The following is a 20,236-nucleotide window of genomic DNA, read 5'->3' on the forward strand; positions in this document are numbered from 1 at the left end:
CAGATTTGAAGCTATAGGAGTAGATTAGTTTTAGGTGTAAGTGAGGGTTGGGGTTTATTGTTAGTCATAATTAGGGGTTGTAGTGTTAGACATTGTTTGGGGGGCTATTGTTAGGCGTAGGTTGAGGTTACATAGTTACATAGTTATTTGGGTTGAAAAAAGACATACGTCCATCGAGTTCAACCAGAGAACAAAGTACAACGCCAGCCTGCTCCCTCACATATCCCTGTTGATCCAGAGGAAGGCAAAAAAACCTTTACAAGGCATGGTTCAATTAGCCCCAAAAGGGAAAAAATTCCTTCCCGACTCCAGATGGCAATTAGATAAAATCCATGGATCAACATCATGGGGCATTACCTAGTAATTGTAGCCATGGATGTCTTTCAACGCAAGGAAAGCATCTAAGCCCCCTTTAAATGCTTCCTGTGGCAATGCATTCTACATCTTAATCACCCTTACTGTAAAGAACCCTTTCCTAAATAAATGGCTAAAGCCCAGTCTACACGATACGATTCTTTGTGCGATTCGATTACGATTCTTTTTGCGATCCGAATAAATCCGACATGTCCGATCAGGATTCGATTCGATTCAATTCGATTTGCCATTGCAAAACAATGGCAAATCGAACTGAATCGAATCGAATCCCGATCGGACATGGCGGATTTAATCGGATCGTAAATAGAATCATAATCGAATCGCACAAAGAATCGTATCGTGTAGATAGGGCTTAAAACGTTTTGCCTCCATGCGCAGATCATGTCCTCTAGTCCTTTGAGCAGGCCTAGGGACAAAAAGCTTATCCGCCAAGCTTTTATATTGATATTTATATATAGAGGCGTCTTTTCTCTAGACTAAATAAACCCAGTTTATCTAACCTTTCTTGGTAAGCGAGACCTTCCGTCCCACGTATCAATTTTGTAGCTCGTCTCTGCACTTGCTCTAAAACTGCAATATCTTTTTTGTAATGTGGTGCCCAGAACTGAATTCCATATTCCAGATGTGGCCTTACTAGAGACTTAAACAGGGGCAATATTATGCTAGCATCTCTCTTTTATTTCCCTTTTAATGCATCCCAAAATTTTGTTAGCTTTACCTGCAGCGGCTTGGCATTGAGTACGATTATTTAACTTGTTGTCGATGAGTACTCCAGAAGGTGGCCATACACTGGTCGATTTGCCATCAGATTCGACCAACAGATAGAACCCTCTCTGATCGAATCTGATCAGAGAGGGATCGTATGGCCACCTTCAGCCTAAAACCGATCACAATCTGTGGAGCTGCCGCCAAACCCCCCCCCCCCCCATACATTACCTGTTCCGGCCGGCGCGAGTTCCCTGGTCCCCGCTGTCTTCTTCTCCGCTACGGGCTCCAGACCGTTCCTGCAGCTACTGAACTTCCTGTCTAGGGGAAGTTTAAACAGTAGAGGGCGCTCTACTGTTTAAACTTCCTGCCGGGACTGGAAGTTCTGTGTAGCAGCAGCCGGTCCGGAACCCAGCGCGGAAAGAAGACAGCGGGGGACCAGGGGACTCGCGCCGGCCGGAACAGGTAATGTATACCCGCTGTATTGCGTCGGTCGTCGGGCATTTGAACACCGCTATCGACGCACGGACGGATCGACGGGAACGATCGATTTCGGACGGAAATCAATCGTTCTGCCAGCGGTGTGCGCGGCGATTTCACAGCCGATTCAATCACTGTGATCGTATCGGCCGTATATCGGTGGGAAAATCGTTAGGTGTATGGGCCCCTTAAGTCCTTCTCCAAGTTTGATGTCCCCAACTGTATCCCATTTATTTTGTACTGTGCTAGACCATTGGTACGACCAAAATGCATGACTTTACATTTATCTGCCATGTATGTGCCCATATAGCCATCCTATCCAGATCCTGTTGCAATATGTCCCTATCTTCCTGAGAGTTGATAATTCTGCACAATTTTGTATCATCTGCAAAAATAGCAACATTGCTTTCTACTGCATCTACTAGGTCATTAACAAATACATTGAAGAGCACTGGAACCAGTACAGACCCCTGTAGGACCCCACTGCTAACAGTCACCCATTTTGAGTATTAGACATCGGTTGGGCGGGGGGTGTAGTGTTAGGTGTATTTAGGGGTTGTATTTAGGGGTTGTAGTGTTTGGCGTTGGTTGGGGGGTTAGTGTTAGGTGTAGGTTGGATTTGTAGTGTTAGATGTTGCTTGAGGGGGTTAATGTTAGGCGTAGTTAGGAATTGTAGTATTAGAAGTTGGTGGGGGGGTTACTGCTAATCGTAGTTATGGGTTGTAGTGTAAGACATTATTGGGGGGTCATTGTTGGGGGTTTTAGCGTTAGACATCCGTTAGGGGAGTTAGTGTTTGGCGTAGGTTGGGGTTGTAGTGTTAGACGTTGGTTGGGGGGTTAGTGTGTCAGACATTGGCTGGGGCGGTTAGTATTAGATGTAGTTAGAGGTTGTAATGTTAGTCATTGGTTGGAAGGGTTATTGTTAGTCGTAGTCAGGGTTTGTAGTGTTAGATGTTGATTAGGGGGGTTATTGTTAATCGTAGTTAGGGGTGGTAGTGTTAGACGTTAATGGGGTGGTAGTATTAGACGTAGGTTGGGGTTGTAGTGTTAGACGTTAGTTGGGGGGTTTTAGTGTTAGGCGTAGGTTTTGGGTTGTAGTGTTAGACATTGGTTGGGGGGTATTGTTAGTTGTAGTCAGGGTTTGTAGTGTTAGACGTTGGTTGGGCGTTAGTGTTAGGCATAGGTTTGGGTTTTAGTGTTAGATGTTGGTTGGTGGTTAGTGTTAGGTGTAAGTTGGAGTTGGAGTGTTAGACATTGGTTGGGGGGTTAGTGTTAGGCATAGGTTGGGATTATAGTGTTAGACATTGGTTGGGGGTTAGTGTAACAATGGAAAGAGGGATCCGTACACAGACTTTCCAGGGACAATGTGCTTTTTATTGTTCCACTGCACACATATATGACATCAAATCGTCTTAAGAGACAATCATTTCAGGGGTCTATCTGGTCCCTTTTATCAAGGCATAAGCAGACAAACATGTCTGTTTGATAGCATTAGTGTTAGGTTGGAGTTGTAGTGTTAGATGTTGGTTGGGCGTTAGTGTTAGGCGTAGGTTGGGGTTGTAGTGTTAGATGTTGGTTGGGCGTTAGTGTGAGGCATAGGTTGGGGTTGTAGTGTTAGACATTGGTTGGGGGGTTAGTGTTAGTTGTAGGCCGGGGTTGTAGTGTTAAATGTTGGTTGGGTGGTTAGTGTTAGGTGTAGATTAGGGTTGTAATGATAGTAGTTGGTATGGTGAGTTATTACTGTTAGTAATTGGTAAGGGGGCGGTTAGTGGTAGGCGTACCTAGGTGAGGGATAATGTGAGAGTTAGGTTAGGACATGAGATAGTAGAATATCAGTAACATTTCCCATATTCTACTATCAGATGCATCTGGCACTCAAATTCCCATGTGCCTTTATTGAGTGTGCGCTTTAGAGTGACTGGCCTTCCTGATGTGGACCTCAAGATACTGAGCTTAGGAAATTGCAACTAGTTTTATCTAAATATACTCAAACTTTGCTTAAGCATTGCTGACTTAAAGAAACTGTATAGTAATTGTATTAATTATCACCTACAGTATAACTATTCCTGAATGGTAAATTATAACATTGAAAGAGTTATATTAATTTCTCTTTTTCTTTATTGTAGAGTAAACGGGATGTCAAAACCCAATGCCAAATCCATATACGGTAAGTCTGAAAATGCTATTTAAAAGCTAAACCTGGATCTCTTTTGATACATATGTTTTGTATATACTCATAATCAAGTCAACCTTGAGTTGAAGCAGTAGGAAAATGTGTAAGACCCAAAGATAACTTGACCCTATATGTGACAGACCCTATTGCAAGCTCCTCAGTGAAAAGTAATGCCATGTCCCCCTAGTGGTGGGAATGAGGCTGGATCTTCAGGATACTACATACTGTACATCACCTCACAGTTGCCTAGGTAATGTTTCTGAACTGTGGGTCATTGGGAACAATCCCCATGCCTTCCAGATATCCAAATCCCATCATGCTTTGCTCTGATACCACTGTAATATATTCAGCAGCCTTTAGCTAATGGTGCCAGAAATGTGGAAGTAGGATCAGATAAAAGTTGAGACAACGGAAGAATTTAGAAACTGATAACACCCCCCCCCCCCTCCCTCCCCAATAAATAAATAATAATAATCTAAATCATTTGGCCTATACACAGGGATGGGCTGATGAGCTGGCAAGATGGAGGGACCTGACACGACTCTCTGCTCTGTTCATCCAAATAAATACTTTGCTTTATCTTACTGAGTCTGATAAGGAAGGGAAAAATGTTTGTTGCATTGAATATACCTGTGAATATCAAGGCCAGATGTATACATTTACCTGCCTCTAGGCCAAGTATGTCAGGGCTCCCCTTCCATGAGCAGCAGCACCCTCCCATTCCATGTGCAGCCCCCTCTTCCATGTGTATCATCCATGTATAGCAGCCCCTCTCTTTTATGCACAGCTCTTTTGAGCATCAGCTTCCCCTTTTCATGTGTTGCTCACTATTTGCAGCCTTCTCTTTCATATGTAGCAAACCCATTTCACTTTCAAGTGCCCCCTTGGCCTGTAGCCATCCAAGGCCCGGGCCTTTGAGGCCTTTCCAGAAATCCGGCCCTGGTGAATATACCTGCTTACCTACAAGTTCCTATGTCTAGGCAGCACCTGCATTCTTTGACCTGTGAAATGCAGCAAAGGGAGGCTGGAACCGAGAGAGGCTCCAGCCTCAGGGCGCAGTGTAGGAGGGGCGCACAACTCACTCAGCTATCATTCCCCTATTGTGTTTAAAGCAGAGAGAAATAAAACAAGGGGACACATGATAGAGACTGCAAGCCAGATAACTAGAGATTAAGGTGTTGGGGGCCCTGGGCCGCCTATTAGCCTAATAGCAATCAGTGTGTGATGGCTGGGGTGGCAGGGATGGAGGGGCGCACTTTGGTGTCTCAGCCTTGGGTGCTGGAGGACCTTGTCCCGGCTCTGCTTGAAGCTCATACCATTTTTGCTGCTCCGCCACCTCTGGAACCCGTTATTTCTATCTCCAAAGATCGTGCCTGTGACCTCAAAGATTGCCGCGACCTTTACATTGCATCTGGGTCACCAGCCTCTCCCTGCACACATGACCACACAAGCTGCTTTCCCAAGCACGCCACCCTGCTCTTTGGGGCACGCTGGACGGAGCTTGCGTGCATGAGTGCACATGTTCGCATGCGCATAGACGCGCTTATGCATTGAATGAGACAGCTTGTGCACAGCTGGCTGGATTCAGAGCAGGGAGCCGTGCATTATTGGGTGGGGCGGAGAAAGGGGAACACGTGGCCCTGCATGAAGGAGGAGAGGCAGATTCTGGGAAAAATAGCTCCGCCTCCTCCTCTTCGTTCTATATTCGACTGAAATGGTCAAAGTTTTAACACAGCGATTTCGGGAGCAGGGGAGCTGCCAGAGAAACAGCATAGGCACAGATGACCAAGGGTCCCTTCAAGGTAAATGATGATCCATTTAAAAAAAAAAAATGATTCACTTTAAAAACCAGGAATGACCTTCTGACTCCACAGATGATGATCCTGTGATTCCACAGATGATATGCATACCTCAGAAATGAGAAAGAGGGACAAGTAAGCCACACCCCTGCCACACCCCTGTTCACGCCCCCATCATTCCCCTAGTTACGCATACCATAAAGATTTCATAAGAAAAATATGCTGTTTTATAATTCAAAACGCACTGGTCCTTTCTATCCTGGTTCATTTTCCTTCATATTAACATTTTAAAACTAGTAATATATCAATTTAAAGGGTGGGAATAAAGTTTAGAGTTAATCAAACACATTTTTTAGTAGAAAATATATATATATATTTACATAGAAAGAGGGACAAAGTCCTGAAAGAGGGACAAATGAGGAAGAAAGAGGGACAGAGGGACAGGGCTCCCAAAGAGGGACTGTCCCTCCGAAAGAGAGACAGTTGGGAGCTATGGATATGGCTGGTTGCTGTATCTGTTGAATCAGAAGACAACAGGCTATTTGGAGTGAGTACTTGCATTAGTTTAGGATAATTTGTGGCCATGTCTAGAAGCATGTACATCTACGCAACCTAAAAGGGATCCCTTGATTAGAGGGTCACCAAGAGGACAATCCAGTCTGGCAGGTACTGCCTCTTGTAATTAAAAAGAACAACATAATCATTTTCAGGAAGTGAGTTTGCACACCTGTCATTGGTGTCATTACACTTTGTAATGTGCAGCAAATTAAATAGCCGTAAAGCTGATTGAAGGATACAAGTTAAGTATTAAAAACTATAGGCTGCCAAAGATTCTTGTTTTTAGTCAGTGCAGTACACATTCTGTTATGTCTATACTTACCTTGTTTACTGTGTGGTTTTATCATGTTGTTGGCATGTTTTAGTGTAGCTTTTACAGATGAGTCATTTGGATTTGAATATTTAAGTCCTGGTTCACTTGTGTTTTTAATTCCAAGAGATGTCATTATAAAGCAAATTAAGGGTGTTAAATCAAACTGTTAAAACATTTTATTTTTATGATTTAAAAATATATACTTATAGCTGGAATGGAACACGTGTCTCTAGACACTCGCCAATAATAGCCTACAAACTCCATGCTGCCCACATTATGGGGGAGCGGGTCTAGTTGTGTTCTCTGCCTGCTGCCACACCTCCCCAGTGACTTGCAGCCTAATCATTGGTTATCGGTCACTAGGGAGGTGTGGCTAAAGGAGGGGTCAAGGTCAGCTCCTCCCCCTCATGACGTGGGCTATTTCACTGCAGTACCACATTGACCTTGCTGACTGCTAGGGAGGGAAGCAAGAGGAGTGCAAGAAACTGCAGGCCTGTCCTGGGGGGCGGCTGGCCATGTGTGATCCACTGCAGCATTACATTTATATTTTTATGTTACAAAAGCTAAGAAGTTGGAGTGCAGAGATGGAATGCTCTATTATGAATGGTACTGAATGCATTGATAACACAGTGGGCTAACAATGTAATGATTCAGGTAGTCTCCGATAAACAAATAAGATAGGGACTATAGGTTTGTTCTTAAGTTGAATTTGTATGTAAGTCAGAACACTGTGCCCTCCAGAGCCACCCTCTGTCTTCCTGCGCCATCCAGTGTCTCTAATGTCCCTGTGTTTCCCTGTGCCTCCACTGTGCCATACTGTGTCTCCAGTGTCCCCCTGTGCCTCCACTATGCCATCCTCTGTCTCCAGTATCCACTCTGTCCTCCTGTGCCTTTCTGTATCTTCAGTGTTCCCCTCTGTCCCCCTGTTCCTCCACTATGCAATCCTGTGTTTCCAGTGTCCCTGTCTGCCCCTATGTGCCTCCACTGTACAATCCTGTGCTTCCAGTGTCGCCTCTGTCCTCCTGTGCCTCTACTGTGTCTCCAGAGTCCCCCTCTGTCCCCCTGTGCCTCCACTGGCCATTCTGTGTCTCCCTCTGTCCCCTGTGCCATCCTGTGTCTCCAGTGTCTCTCTCTGTCCCCCTGTGCCCCCACTAACCCACAGATGAGCTAATCTGTATATCTTTGAGAAAGTAAGAAGATCAGTTGGTAGTGAGAACATTACCTGCTGGGGAGTGCCTCTTATTATATTTATGGGCTGCATGCTTGCTGCGGGCAGTTTTGTTTTTTGTGTGTGCAGAATATGCTACAGTATATGCACTTAATTAATGCTTGAAATCCATTATGCAAAAAATGACAAGTCCTTTAGGTGATAGCCATGGGTGTTTCTCCAGACATCGCAGCAGGCTGAAGTCAGGCAGTAGATTTGTCGCTTGACGTACTGTATTTACATACATTAGCTATGTCATTATTTGTGTGCAGAAGAATCATATGAATTCAGTGACAATGAAAGCAGGAACAGGCAGGTATACCTGGGCTCTAATCTCACAATAACCAGCGTCTTCCTGTTTCTAGAACAGGGCTCCTTTCAGCACTGACAGTCGCTTGGAACAAAATACACTTGTTGTCTTTTCAAACAGGCCCTGACATTGAGTCTGTGCCACGTCATTTAAAGGGGAACCTCACAGTGCTTTCAGTGCACTTAACAGGAAATCCTGGGCAGGGCAGATGTCACTCAGATAAAAATGGAATATAATTTTTATATTATTCTTGTATGAATCATCAACACTTACAGAATGGGATTGAGAAAGCATTTCAAGGACGATGCAGCAACTCAACAAGGTAACATTGAGTGTACAGATGGATAGGAATACTCTGGGTCACCATGAGCTATCTGGGTATCCCTGAGTACTGGTCCAAGCCCTATAGGGCTGTCCAAATGGCGGCCTGATGTGGCCCACGGGCCACACTCACTTCCCTGGACTATTTTTTGTGTCAGGCCCCCTCCTCTGGCAGGCCCACTTTTTGTTTGTGCATGGCTCCGCCCCCTGAAGCCAGGACATTGATGCTCTGTCCCCTCCAGCTAAAAAATCCGGTGCTAGTCACACCCCCTACCCATGAAGTTAGACGGCACTGCCATAGAGCCATATCAATTCATACCATGCACTGATGAGGACCAACAAATCTAAAACAGGCTGTATGCATGTTGGGGTGCTGTGAGCTACAGGCTCTCTATACATCAGTGGTTCTGGATGTGCAGCCTGGCTTTTAGGGGCATAAAGAGATGATTTGCATATTCACAAGTGATGCATCATGGGATACCACAGTTGCTCACTTAAAGCTGAATCATCACAAATTCCCTTATGTTTTAAGAGAGCAAAATTACATTCAGCTGTACAGATAGATGTCAGTGAAAGATGAATTCTGATTGGATGCTGTACTTTGTATGTAGCACTTCAACTATTCGAAAAACCTTTTTTTCAAAAAAGATACGTGAGAAAATATTAGGGTTGATTCACAAAACCCAGACAGCACACAGCAATGGCTTACACCATCAACGTTACGCGCCCGTACACATAACCCAACTTATGTTATGTACACAACTAGCAGTTGGATCACATAAGGTGTGTTATACAAATAGCAGGTTGCGCTGTATGCTCAATGCACATTATATTGATGTTGCGCCAAAAAGGGAGGGTGTCACCTATCTAGTTAATTACAGGCGACCAAGCAGGTGAGTTATGAACCCTAAGACCCCCTGATTCTAGTAGTATTAAGGCAAACCCTAACATGACAGGCTATGTCTTTTACACTGGAAGTACACTTCAAGCTTTGCAAACATGCTGGACTGAACTAAGCCAAGGCAGCCATTCACAAAACGGCACAAAATGGTGCACCATGCGCCACCATAAGCCGGGATATGAATTCCGACTTTAGTGGTGCTCAGACAGTACGTCGAAAGATGGAGCCCAAGTTACTTTTAAAACAGCCTAATTAGGGCGATAGCAATAGCTGGCAGCTGAATTCTGTCTTTCCCCTAAGTCCATGGCGGCCTGGAGGGTTAATAGTAATTAACACCACCGGTATTTTTGCAGGAGCAGGGTGAGCTGTTTTTATTTGGCTTTACTCTGCGCCCAAATTTCCCGGGCCCGTTTTTGCATGTATGCGCAATTCAGAGATGTCTTAGCTGAGAATCTAGAGCCCATGCAGATGTCCCCAAGGTCACTTAAAGATCTGGCTCATCGGATCTATAAGCCATAGCAACACATGGGGCCATCAGTCTCCTTCTCACCCACACTTATCTTTCAGGATAGGGTAGTGGATTTTGGTCCCTTTAAAGTGCATTTTGTTGTTTTATGGTGCTGAGCATTTACAGGTGAACAGTTATAAAATGACAAAAAGATGGAGACACCGAGAACCCAATATAATGTAGTATGTACTGGCAGAATGGATATGTAAACAGACAGAGGTGCTGAGCTTTGCTCCATTTTTATTTGCCTGATGAAGCAGGAAATGCCTACGAAACGTGTTGCACTTGCACTTTTTGGAGTATACACATAAATCCTTGTTGTTTTGAATATATACAACAGTCTCTTTATGTGTCTGCTTGGAGGAGGTAAGTCCACCTCTGCCTCCTCTCATTTTAACATTTTTAGTAAATGTTATTCTTTTGGCGACTCTGTCTGCATATACAGTTATAAAATGACCTCTCACTGTCTTATACGCTCCACCACCTCCACCCTGCCAGCAAAAATGTTCCGTTGTCTTCTGCTGATAGAGAACATGTGCATTAAATCTCTGTGTTTATAAGGTGCCCATCCCTGATAGGCAACTTCAGGCTCCACACCTGACAAAATAGGATATGCTTCACAAGTGCGCACCGCACCCTGTTTTGTTTCATTCCTTCCATATTTCTACTTATGCTTGTCAAAAGTAAATGTGTTCTTTTCTTATCTGGAGAGCGAGGTCACTTGGGATGCATAAGAGTCCTGCTGCTCATGTGTGAAATGCGTGGGTCACCTGATCCTGCTGCACAGATCTGACTTGTTTACCTGTGGTGGCATACCTGACAGACCAGAGCTCAAATTCACTATTACACCAGTGAAAGCTTGAGGCAGCGCTCCATAGGGCTCACATTGTAGGTGTTGTATGCTTTCTAGGCTACTGCTTTCACAGGATATGTGATTCTAATGTGTAGGCTGATAATTAATGCTGGCCTCCCACGTGGACAATCTTACCAATGTTCATACAGTGAGAGTCTAACTAAACAATATGCTCAAAAGTTATATTCCAGGGAGGTGACTTCATAATACACAGTTGTGGCACGAGAGGGAACCCAAGGTGAGAGGCATATGGAGGCTGACATGTGTATTTCCATTTAAATAATGCACATTGCCTGGCTATACTGCTGACCCTCTGCTTGTAATACTTTAATCCATAGGCCCTGAACAAGCATGCAGATCAGATGTCTATGACAAATCTGACAAGATTAGCTGCATGCTTGTTTCAGGTGTGCGATCAGGCCCGGATTTATATCACAGGATCCTATAGGCACAGATCTCCTGGCACCCTAGACTTCACCCTCCATGAACCTACAAACCCCACCGAATAGCACCGCAAGTGTGCTGGCTGGCCCAGCTGTCACTTCTCCCTTACTTGCCTTGGCTGTCATAGCTACAGATGTCCCTTAGTATTAGGTAGCCAAAGTTACACTCAGTATTCAGTAGCCAGTAGTGCACCTGACTGAAGGGAGATCTCCTCATTGGAATTCAGAGAGCTGGGTGATAACCTCTCTTTTACACTCTGCTCAGGATGCTGCATAGGGAGGGAGGGAGGGAGGCATTTGGGGAAGGAAGTGAGCCGCCTGTCCATCATCAGGCGCCTACAGTGCCTTATGGTAAAACCGGCCCTGTGTTTTGGCCTGGACCAAAACCGGAGCCACGGATACCAATGTTAAAAATAGCGTCCGTCTTCAAACACTTCAAAAAACGGATCTGCGGGGTCCGGCTTGAAAGACTGAACGGAGATTCCGCATTTGCTGGGACTTCATGCACCGCAAATACACCGAGGGGTAGTGAAAGGCAATACAAAAACGGATCTCACTCTACACAGGCTATTTTGCACACAAAACTGATGCCAAAACGGATTGACTACTGCCTGCTCCTCCCCTCAACGTCATCTCTGACAGCTTCCTGTTTACAAGCTTGGAGAGATGAGGGTGACAAGGTGGGAGAGACAGCGCTGCCATCATGCCCAGCAAAAAGTACATAAACACGAAGGACCTGATTATGGCGGTCAAGGAGCGTCCAGAGCTGTACAACAAGAGACATGCGAATGAGAATAAGATTGGTTCAGCAATTGTTTTTTTTTACAGCATAACCACTTCCACTTCCTTCCTGTTGGCCATAATTCACTCCAAAATCCTCCCCACTACATTCCACATTTTCTTAAATGGTTAAAGTGGACCCAAATTAAAAATACAAGATTTCAGAAATAAAATCTATTTTCTAAATTATAATAATAAATAGCAGCCTTTTTTCAGCTGCATGATGACAAATATAAAATATTTTACATTTATTGGAGGAACTTCCTTTCATATTGCCGGGACAGAATCCGGCAAACTGGTGGAGTAGGTGGTGTGCAGCAAAGGAGGAACTGCTAATGGCTGCCACCTGTATAACCCTAGTTATAAAAAGAGAATGGTGAAAAGCATGCACTGAAATGATCATAGGTTTGAAGGAGTGTTTATTTATCTTTGTATGTGTCAGAGTGGTGCAACTAAATATTTTGAATTAAAAAAATGTTTGGTTCCGCTTTAAACTACTGCTTTTTTTTTAACCATAACCACACCCACTTCCTTCCTATTGATCAACATTGACATATAGATTGTTTATTTGCAACAAAACCCCTTCCACTTCCTTGCTATTGGCCAATATCAACAGCATAAAAAAGACAAGTTTCTGTACATTTTTGGGGTGTAAAAAACAGAATGGAAACAGATAGGAAACGGATGCTCTTTTTTCCAAAACTAATCAGTTTGCGTTCCGTTTTTTGAAAACCGCAGCCCGGACCGCAGATTGCGTTCTGCACCCGTACCTAGTGTGGACCGACCCTTATGCGTTGCAGTGCAGTGCTTTCTGAGAACTCATTGCTGCACGCATATTATTCTGCAGCGCCGCTCTGTCTCATTTAGTGCTTTTGAAAAGGTTCATTGCTGCAGCAGAGAGCAGATGCTGTGCACTGCCTTATAAACACAAGACCACTTGCAGGAGATTTAGCTTCACTTCCTGTCCCTGTGACCTCCAAAGACCTTCATGGCTTTGATGTGGGTCTCTGGTGTTCCTGTGGACAGGAAGTAACAGATAGAAATAAAGACATAACAAAAGTGCTTATTTTTCACCACTCCACAAAGAATTTTATTCATAGCCATGCCATGCATTTGAGTGAACCTAACTTGCCTAATCTCCATGCTTCATCCAGTGACTGACTAAGCATTACCTTGTACTAATACTGTGCTGTGTGATCTGGTTTTCTTGTATTCCTGTATTGTCATATTGCTGTATGTCACCCCAAATATTGTCTGTAACCTAAATTAATGTTCAGCGCTGCGTAATATGTTGGCGCTTTATAAATACAATAAATAATAATAATAATAATAGCCGGTACTTTTCCTATTGGTGAGATTTACTCATTTCCTGTGAGGACATGAAATTAAGGCACACTCTCACAGATGAGGACAAAGGCAGCAGTAAAAACCTCAGATTAGTCCTAACACCTTACCACACTATCCATAGCTAAAATACAAATGCTAGATAGCTGCCAGGTCCTCTTGTTTTCCCTGTAAAAGACATCTGTGCAGATCTAGGCAATGAGTAAGCATGTTCCAAGCAATACTAGCAAGGAGCATGACTGAAGTGAGGCAGAGAGGATTGTCCTGCATTGCTCAAATATTAGCTAAGGGTGTCATCTTTTGAAACTATGCAGAAGTGTTTGGGCGGTTCTCTGTGACATCACCGAGGATGCAAGACTCATACTGGAAATAGTCACTAATAGAGTCAAGCCAATATTTCACCTGCTGTCAGGTACAGCTATTTCTGTAGCGGACAAACACAGACACATCTCTGAAAACATGCAGGTTTTATCACAGAAGCTAATGTAATTGATAGAAAAAATGCATGCAGTGCTTCACTGCTGTCAGTTCTTATCTGCATGGGGAAAACCATGGCCAATTAAATAACATTGGTTCTCAGTTTACCTGTGCACAAAACGAGGGGGGGGGGGGCCTATCCGAAGTTTTGCAGAGAGCCCAGTGATTTCTATATATGCCCCTGGGTAGGTATGTGACATTAGTGTATCTTCTCGAAGCAGTCAAATGATTGTGTAGAGGTAGCGCATATGTTGCACAAATAGCACATCTTGCATTGTGTATGCAGTGTGTGCGTTGCTAGTATAATGTATGTTATGCATATGGAATATTGCGCATTATACTAGCAATACACACGTGGTATACATATTGCAAGTTGTGCTATTTGCAGAATGAGCGCTACAGTACATGCATAAGTTCTGGTAGAATTGGCATGCTAATGTTACCGCTACTTCATGAATATACCCCACTTTGAGAATTATTCCATGTGAACTGACTCGATTAAAATAAACCTGAAGCTTTTAAAAAAAAAAAAAAAAAAAGCTTCATGCTTACATCAGTAGGGGAAGCCTCTAGAGGCATCAAAGGCTTCCCCGATGTCCATAACCCCGCCTCCGCTGCCAGCCATGACTTTCTTGCTCTTTGCGGTTGTCTTTGCGCTCTTTCCGGCTCCCCTCTGTGTACAAGTGCAGGCGCAAGGATGGCCATGCCTGAGCAGTAGCATGGAGCCCCTTGTGAATGGAAAAAAAAGCAATACATGAGCAGCTTCATGATATTGCGCAGGCACTGGCTGTACTGTATGCCTGACCAATGTGTCTGCACTCATACAAGGAGGGTAGGGCGGCCACAAGTAGTCTTCGACTTTAATGTCAAAGATGGCAAAAGGGGTCCCAGAGCAAGAACAGAGGGGCTTTAAAAGATGGAGGGAACTTCTGGACCATTCAGAGAATTCCCGCTACTAAAGCATCTATCTTACTTTTTATATATAACCTCAGGTTTACTTCTAGCTATGAGTGGCTAGCTGGCATAACTGTACAAAGTATTCAAGCACTATTTCCCATCTCCCAGACACACACACACACACACGCGCTTACACACACGCTTACACACATACACACACACTCATACATACACGAACAAATGCTTACACACATACACACACATACACTCTCACACACGCACACATACACACTCACTCCTGTTTACACACACGTACACACACACACACACACACACACACACACACACACACACACACACACACACACACACACACACACACACACACCCTCTTTCACACATACACACACTTACACATACACTCACATTTACATACACACACTTGCACAACATTTCCTTTAAAGGTGTACTCCACAGCCTTTGCCTGTAAAGAATCTGACAGCGCTTTTAATGTTATTGTATTGATGAAACCTCTGGGTTTGTATTTTTTAATATATTTAGTTTTGATTGCTGAGCTTTATGACATAATTGCTGTAATGACCGGAACCATAAATCTGGAAAACGCAGGAATTAAGGCTGTATTAAAGTGTTTCCCCAGTTACATCTCTGGTCCTCCATACCACATCACTGAATTTCATCTACAGTTAGTGCTGCCTGTCACCACGACTCCTCACAAACCCCACTGTGCTGCATTACCTCACTCCACTGTGTCACTCGCAACACCATGCAGAGCTGGGACAAGGTCCTCCAGCACCCAAGGCTGAGACGCCAAAGTGCGCCCTTCCATCCCTCCCACCCCAGCTGTCACACACTGATTGCTATTAGACTAAGAGGCGCCCCAGGGCCCCCAACACCTCCAGCACCTCTTAATCTCTAGTTATCTGACTTGAAGTCACTGCCATGTATCCACTTTTCTTATTTCTCTCTGCTTCAAACAAAATAGGGGATTGATAGCTGAGTGAGTTGTGCGCCCCCTTCTACACTGCGCCCTGAGGCTGGAGCCTCTCTTGCCTCTACCTCGGCCCGGCCCTGACACCATGCTCCTTCCTGACTCACAAACTGAGGGGAGGTGGGTCAGTGATTGTGGCAGCCATATGTAAAGTATGTATAAATACCTCTGAACAATGGGGGCGGGGCTTAGGGTTAGTCATATAACAGAGGGCTCAAGGTAGAATCGGTGGCAGGTACTGCATAGTAAAATGTATAGGTAATTTAAATTACCAATATTTTACTATTAGCAGCACCACCTGGCGTCCAACTGGTGCGACAGTGCCACAATACGTACTCTGCAGGATAACCCATTGCAGTACTGTGGCCATTAAAGTGGACCTGAACTCAGAACTTCCTCTCTGCTCTAAAAGATAAGCAACCACACACTAACCTTTAAAGAAAAATATTTCTTTGTTACAGCTGATACAAATCCTGCAATAAATCTGCAGTGTGTCTACTTCCTGCTTTCATGGAAGCAGACATATTGTTAACATCCTGTGTTTACCAATTAGCTGCTCTGCCATGTCAGCCAGCTGACAGCTGCGAGATCAAATTACAACATGTGCTTAGTCACAGATGGGAAGCATTAGACAGGCTAAACTCTCTAAATACATACAGAGTGCATTTCTCTCTGTTTTCCCTCTGTCCGGTGCAAGAGTTCCGGTCCCCTTTAAAAGGTGGAAGGTATAGGCAGCTAAAGGGATAACACAAGACAGGTGACTTTCTTGCCAGGGAGAGCAGTGAATGAGTTAAGCAGGGTTTTGTCTCTGGGCAAACACCAGAGAAGAAAGTGTCTTATGTCTCCTGGCTGGAAAGTGTTTCACCAACAAATTAAGAAGTTCTATAAATATTGGTGTGTTTCCAGCTCTTGTAAAGGCTGTGACTAGGCAAACCATTGCAAAAGCATGTTTCCATAGCAACCTGGAAATGTGTGCTTGTAGCCTGCTGGGCATTTTATCATAGGCAATGAAGATAATCAGATGATATACTTTACCCAGGGTCAGGCCAAGTTCCTTGTGGTCAGAGGGATTTTCTACTAGCGCCTCTTAATTTGTCCACTTCACTCTTTAACCTCTTCAGAGTTAAGTGCCAGCTTCAGCAGGATTCAGGTTTTCATGGCATCGCTCCCCCTAAGTGATTGGCTTTGGCCAGATTAACCTGTCTTTTGTTCATGTTGTACAGGTAGTGTGAATGTGTAGTATTGTACTGGTAGTGTGAATGTGTAGTGTTGTACAGGTAGTGTTGTACAGGTAATGTTGTAGTGTGAATGAGCAGTGTTGTACAGGTAGTGTGAATGTGCAGTGTTGTACAGGTAGTGTGAATGTGTAGTGTTGTACTGGTAGTGTGAATGTGTAGTGTTGTACAGGTGGTGTGAATGTGTAGTGTTGTACAGGTGGTGTGAATGTGTAGTGTTCTACAGGTAGTGTGAATGTGTAGTGTTGTACAGGTGGTGTGAATGTGTAGTGTTGTACAGGTGGTGTGAATGTGTAGTGTTGTACAGGTAGTGTGAATGGGTAGTGTTGTACAGGTAGTGTGAATGTGTAATGTTGTACAGGTAGTGTTGTACAGGTAATGTGAATGTGTAATGTTGTACAGGTAGTGTTGTACAGGTAATGTTGTAGTGTGAATGAGAAGTGTTGTACAAGTAGTGTGAATGTGTAGTGTTGTACAGGTAGTGTGAATGTGTAGTGTTGTACTGGTAGTGTGAATGTGTAGTGTTGTACAGGTGGAGTGAATGTGTAGTGTTCTACAGGTGGTGTGAATGTGTAGTGTTGTACAGGTGGTGTGAATGTGTAGTGTTGTACAGGTGGTGTGAATGTGTAGTGTTGTACAGGTAGTGTGAATGAGTAGTGTTGTACAGGTAGTGTGAATGGGTAGTGTTGTACAGGTGGTGTGAATGTGTAGTGTTTTACAGGTAGTGTGAATGTGTAGTGTTGTACAGGTAATGTGAATGTGTAATGTTGTACAGGTAGTGTTGTACAGGTAATGTTGTAGTGTGAATGAGCAGTGTTGTACAGGTAGTGTGAATGTGCAGTGTTGTACAGGTAGTGTGAATGTGTAGTGTTGTACAGGTAGTGTGTATGTGAGGTGTTGTACAAGTAGTGTGAATGTGTAGTATTGTACTGGTAGTGTGAATGTGTAGTGTTGTACAGGTAGTGTGAATGTGTAGTATTGTACTGGTAGTGTGAATGTGTAGTGTTGTACTGGTAGTGTGAATGTGTAGTGTTGTACAGGTAGTGTGAATGTGCAGTGTTGTACAGGTAGTGTGAATGTGCAGTGTTGTACAGGTAGTGTGAATGTGTAGTGTTGTACAGGTGGTGTGAATGTGTAGTGTTGTACAGGTGGTGTGAATGTGTAGTGTTGTACAGGTAATGTGAATGTGTAATGTTGTACAGGTAATGTTGTAGTGTGAATGTGTAGTGTTGTACAGGTAGTGTGAATGTGCAGTGTTGTACAGGTAGTGTGAATGTGTATTGTTGTACAGGTATTGTGAATGTGAGGTTTTGTACAGGTAGTGTGAATGTGAGGTGTTGTACAGGTAGTGTGAATGTGTAGTGTTGTACAGGTAGTGTGAATGGGTAGTGTTGTACAGGTAGTGTGAATGTGTAATGTTGTACAGGTAGTGTTGTACAGGTAATGTGAATGTGTAATGTTGTACAGGTAGTGTTGTACAGGTAATGTTGTAGTGTGAATGAGAAGTGTTGTACAGGTAGTGTGAATGTGTAATGTTGTACAGGTAGTGTTGTACTGGTAGTGTGAATGTGTAGTGTTGTACAGGTAGTGTGAATGTGTAGTGTTCTACAGGTAGTGTGAATGTGTAGTGTTGTACAGGTGGTGTGAATGTGTAGTGTTGTACAGGTGGTGTGAATGTGTAGTGTTGTACAGGTAGTGTGAATGTGTAGTGTTGTACTGGTAGTGTGAATGTGAGGTGTTGTACAGGTAGTGTGAATGTGTAGTGTTGTACAGGTAGTGTGAATGTGCGGTGTTGTACAGGTAATGTGAATGTGTAATGTTGTACAGGTAATGTTGTAGTGTGAATGAGAAGTGTTGTACAAGTAGTGTGAATGTGTAGTGTTGTACAGGTAGTGTGAATGTGTAGTGTTGTACTGGTAGTGTGAATGTGTAGTGTTGTACAGGTGGTGTGAATGTGTAGTGTTCTACAGGTGGTGTGAATGTGTAGTGTTGTACAGGTGGTGTGAATGTGTAGTGTTGTACAGGTGGTGTGAATGGGTAGTGTTGTACAGGTAGTGTGAATGGGTAGTGTTGTACAGGTAGTGTGAATGGGTAGTGTTGTACAGGTGGTGTGAATGTGTAGTGTTTTACAGGTAGTGTGAATGTGTAGTGTTGTACAGGTAATGTGAATGTGTAATGTTGTACAGGTAGTGTTGTACAGGTAATGTTGTAGTGTGAATGAGCAGTGTTGTACAGGTAGTGTGAATGTGCAGTGTTGTACAGGTAGTGTGAATGTGTAGTGTTGTACTGGTAGTGTGAATGTGAGGTGTTGTACAGGTAGTGTGAATGTGTAGTGTTGTACAGGTAGTGTGAATGTGTAGTGTTGTACAGGTAGTGTGAATGTGTAGTGTTGTACAGGTAGTATGAATGTGTAGTGCTGTACAGGTAGTGTGAATGTGCGGTGTTGTACAGGTAGTGTGAATGAGCAGTGTTGTACAGGTAGTGTGAATGTGTAGTGTTGTACAGGTAGTGTGAATGTGTAGTGTTGTACAGGTAGTATGAATGTGTAGTGTTGTACAGGTAGTGTGTATGTGAGGTGTTGTAAATCAGGGATTTGTGAAAAGTCTATTTCTGTGCTTCCTAAGTTGGACTTCAAGTTGTCACAGAGATAAACGACCTCAGAGGTAATTAGAGATAAGAATCTATCATTGTTCTGGCCAGGAATGCAATCTAGTCAGGTAGATAGATACTTGTGCCATAGCTACATCTGGAAGTGTGCGTTGTAATTTCACATAACAGACAACTAAGTAATCATACAACGCCATTCAGGCAACACTCAGGCCCCTTTCACACTGGGACGTTTTCATTGCGTTGCGTTACCCTTTTTGTACCATAGGGAAATGATACAGCTTGCAGCCAGAAGTGAGGTTCCGTGCATTACCGCGGTAATCTATGAAGGCTGCTTTTGACGTCGCAGTGCGATGTGATCGCACCGCAACAAAAATGTTTCAGGTGTGAAACCGGCTTCAGAGTCTTATTTATAAAACAGCGTTAAAATATGAATTATAATTTTTATTGCAGAAAATCGTTGGTTGGTATTAGTGGTGTAACTACAAAATCTTGGGTCCCCCCATCAAAACGTTGATCCCCCCCCACTGTTCACACCCCTTCCCTTGCCTACCCCTGGTGACCCTCACAGCCTGGGCCTACCTTGCAATGGTCATAAAACAAGTGTAGACATCATAATGTTCACACCCATAACAAGTGTAGCCACAAAAACACCTGATCTGAAGCATGGACCCCTTTATTGGTTGAAGTGAATCAGCAATTGGGGCCCCCTTACAACTTTACAGCTCTGGGCCCCACTGCAGTCGCAGGGGCTGCTCCTCTGTAGTTACACCCCTGGTTGGTATCCTGTCATTAGAGATGGGGTCAAACACATGGCCATACCTCCCAACTTTTTGAGATGAGAAAAAGGGACACTTAAGCCATGCCCATGCCACACCCCTGGCAACGCCCCCACCACGGCCTAGTCACGCATACCATAAAGATTTCATAAGAAAAATATG

The 20,236-nt window shown here is 43.9% G+C and overlaps 1 protein-coding gene across 1 annotated transcript in view; it reads left to right on the forward strand.

Moving 5' to 3' along the window:
• The window catches only part of EPS8L1 (EPS8 signaling adaptor L1), a 152,356-nt gene that overhangs the window by 52,607 nt on the left and 79,513 nt on the right, over positions 1-20,236 (forward strand). Inside the window, exon 3 of the mRNA XM_068241242.1 lies at positions 3,687-3,727. Within this exon, the coding sequence (XP_068097343.1) occupies positions 3,687-3,727 (41 nt within the window). The remainder of the gene's footprint in view (positions 1-3,686; positions 3,728-20,236) is intronic.

Source organism: Hyperolius riggenbachi, chromosome 6, assembly GCF_040937935.1.
Source record: "Hyperolius riggenbachi isolate aHypRig1 chromosome 6, aHypRig1.pri, whole genome shotgun sequence".
Lineage (NCBI taxonomy): Eukaryota > Metazoa > Chordata > Amphibia > Anura > Hyperoliidae > Hyperolius > Hyperolius riggenbachi.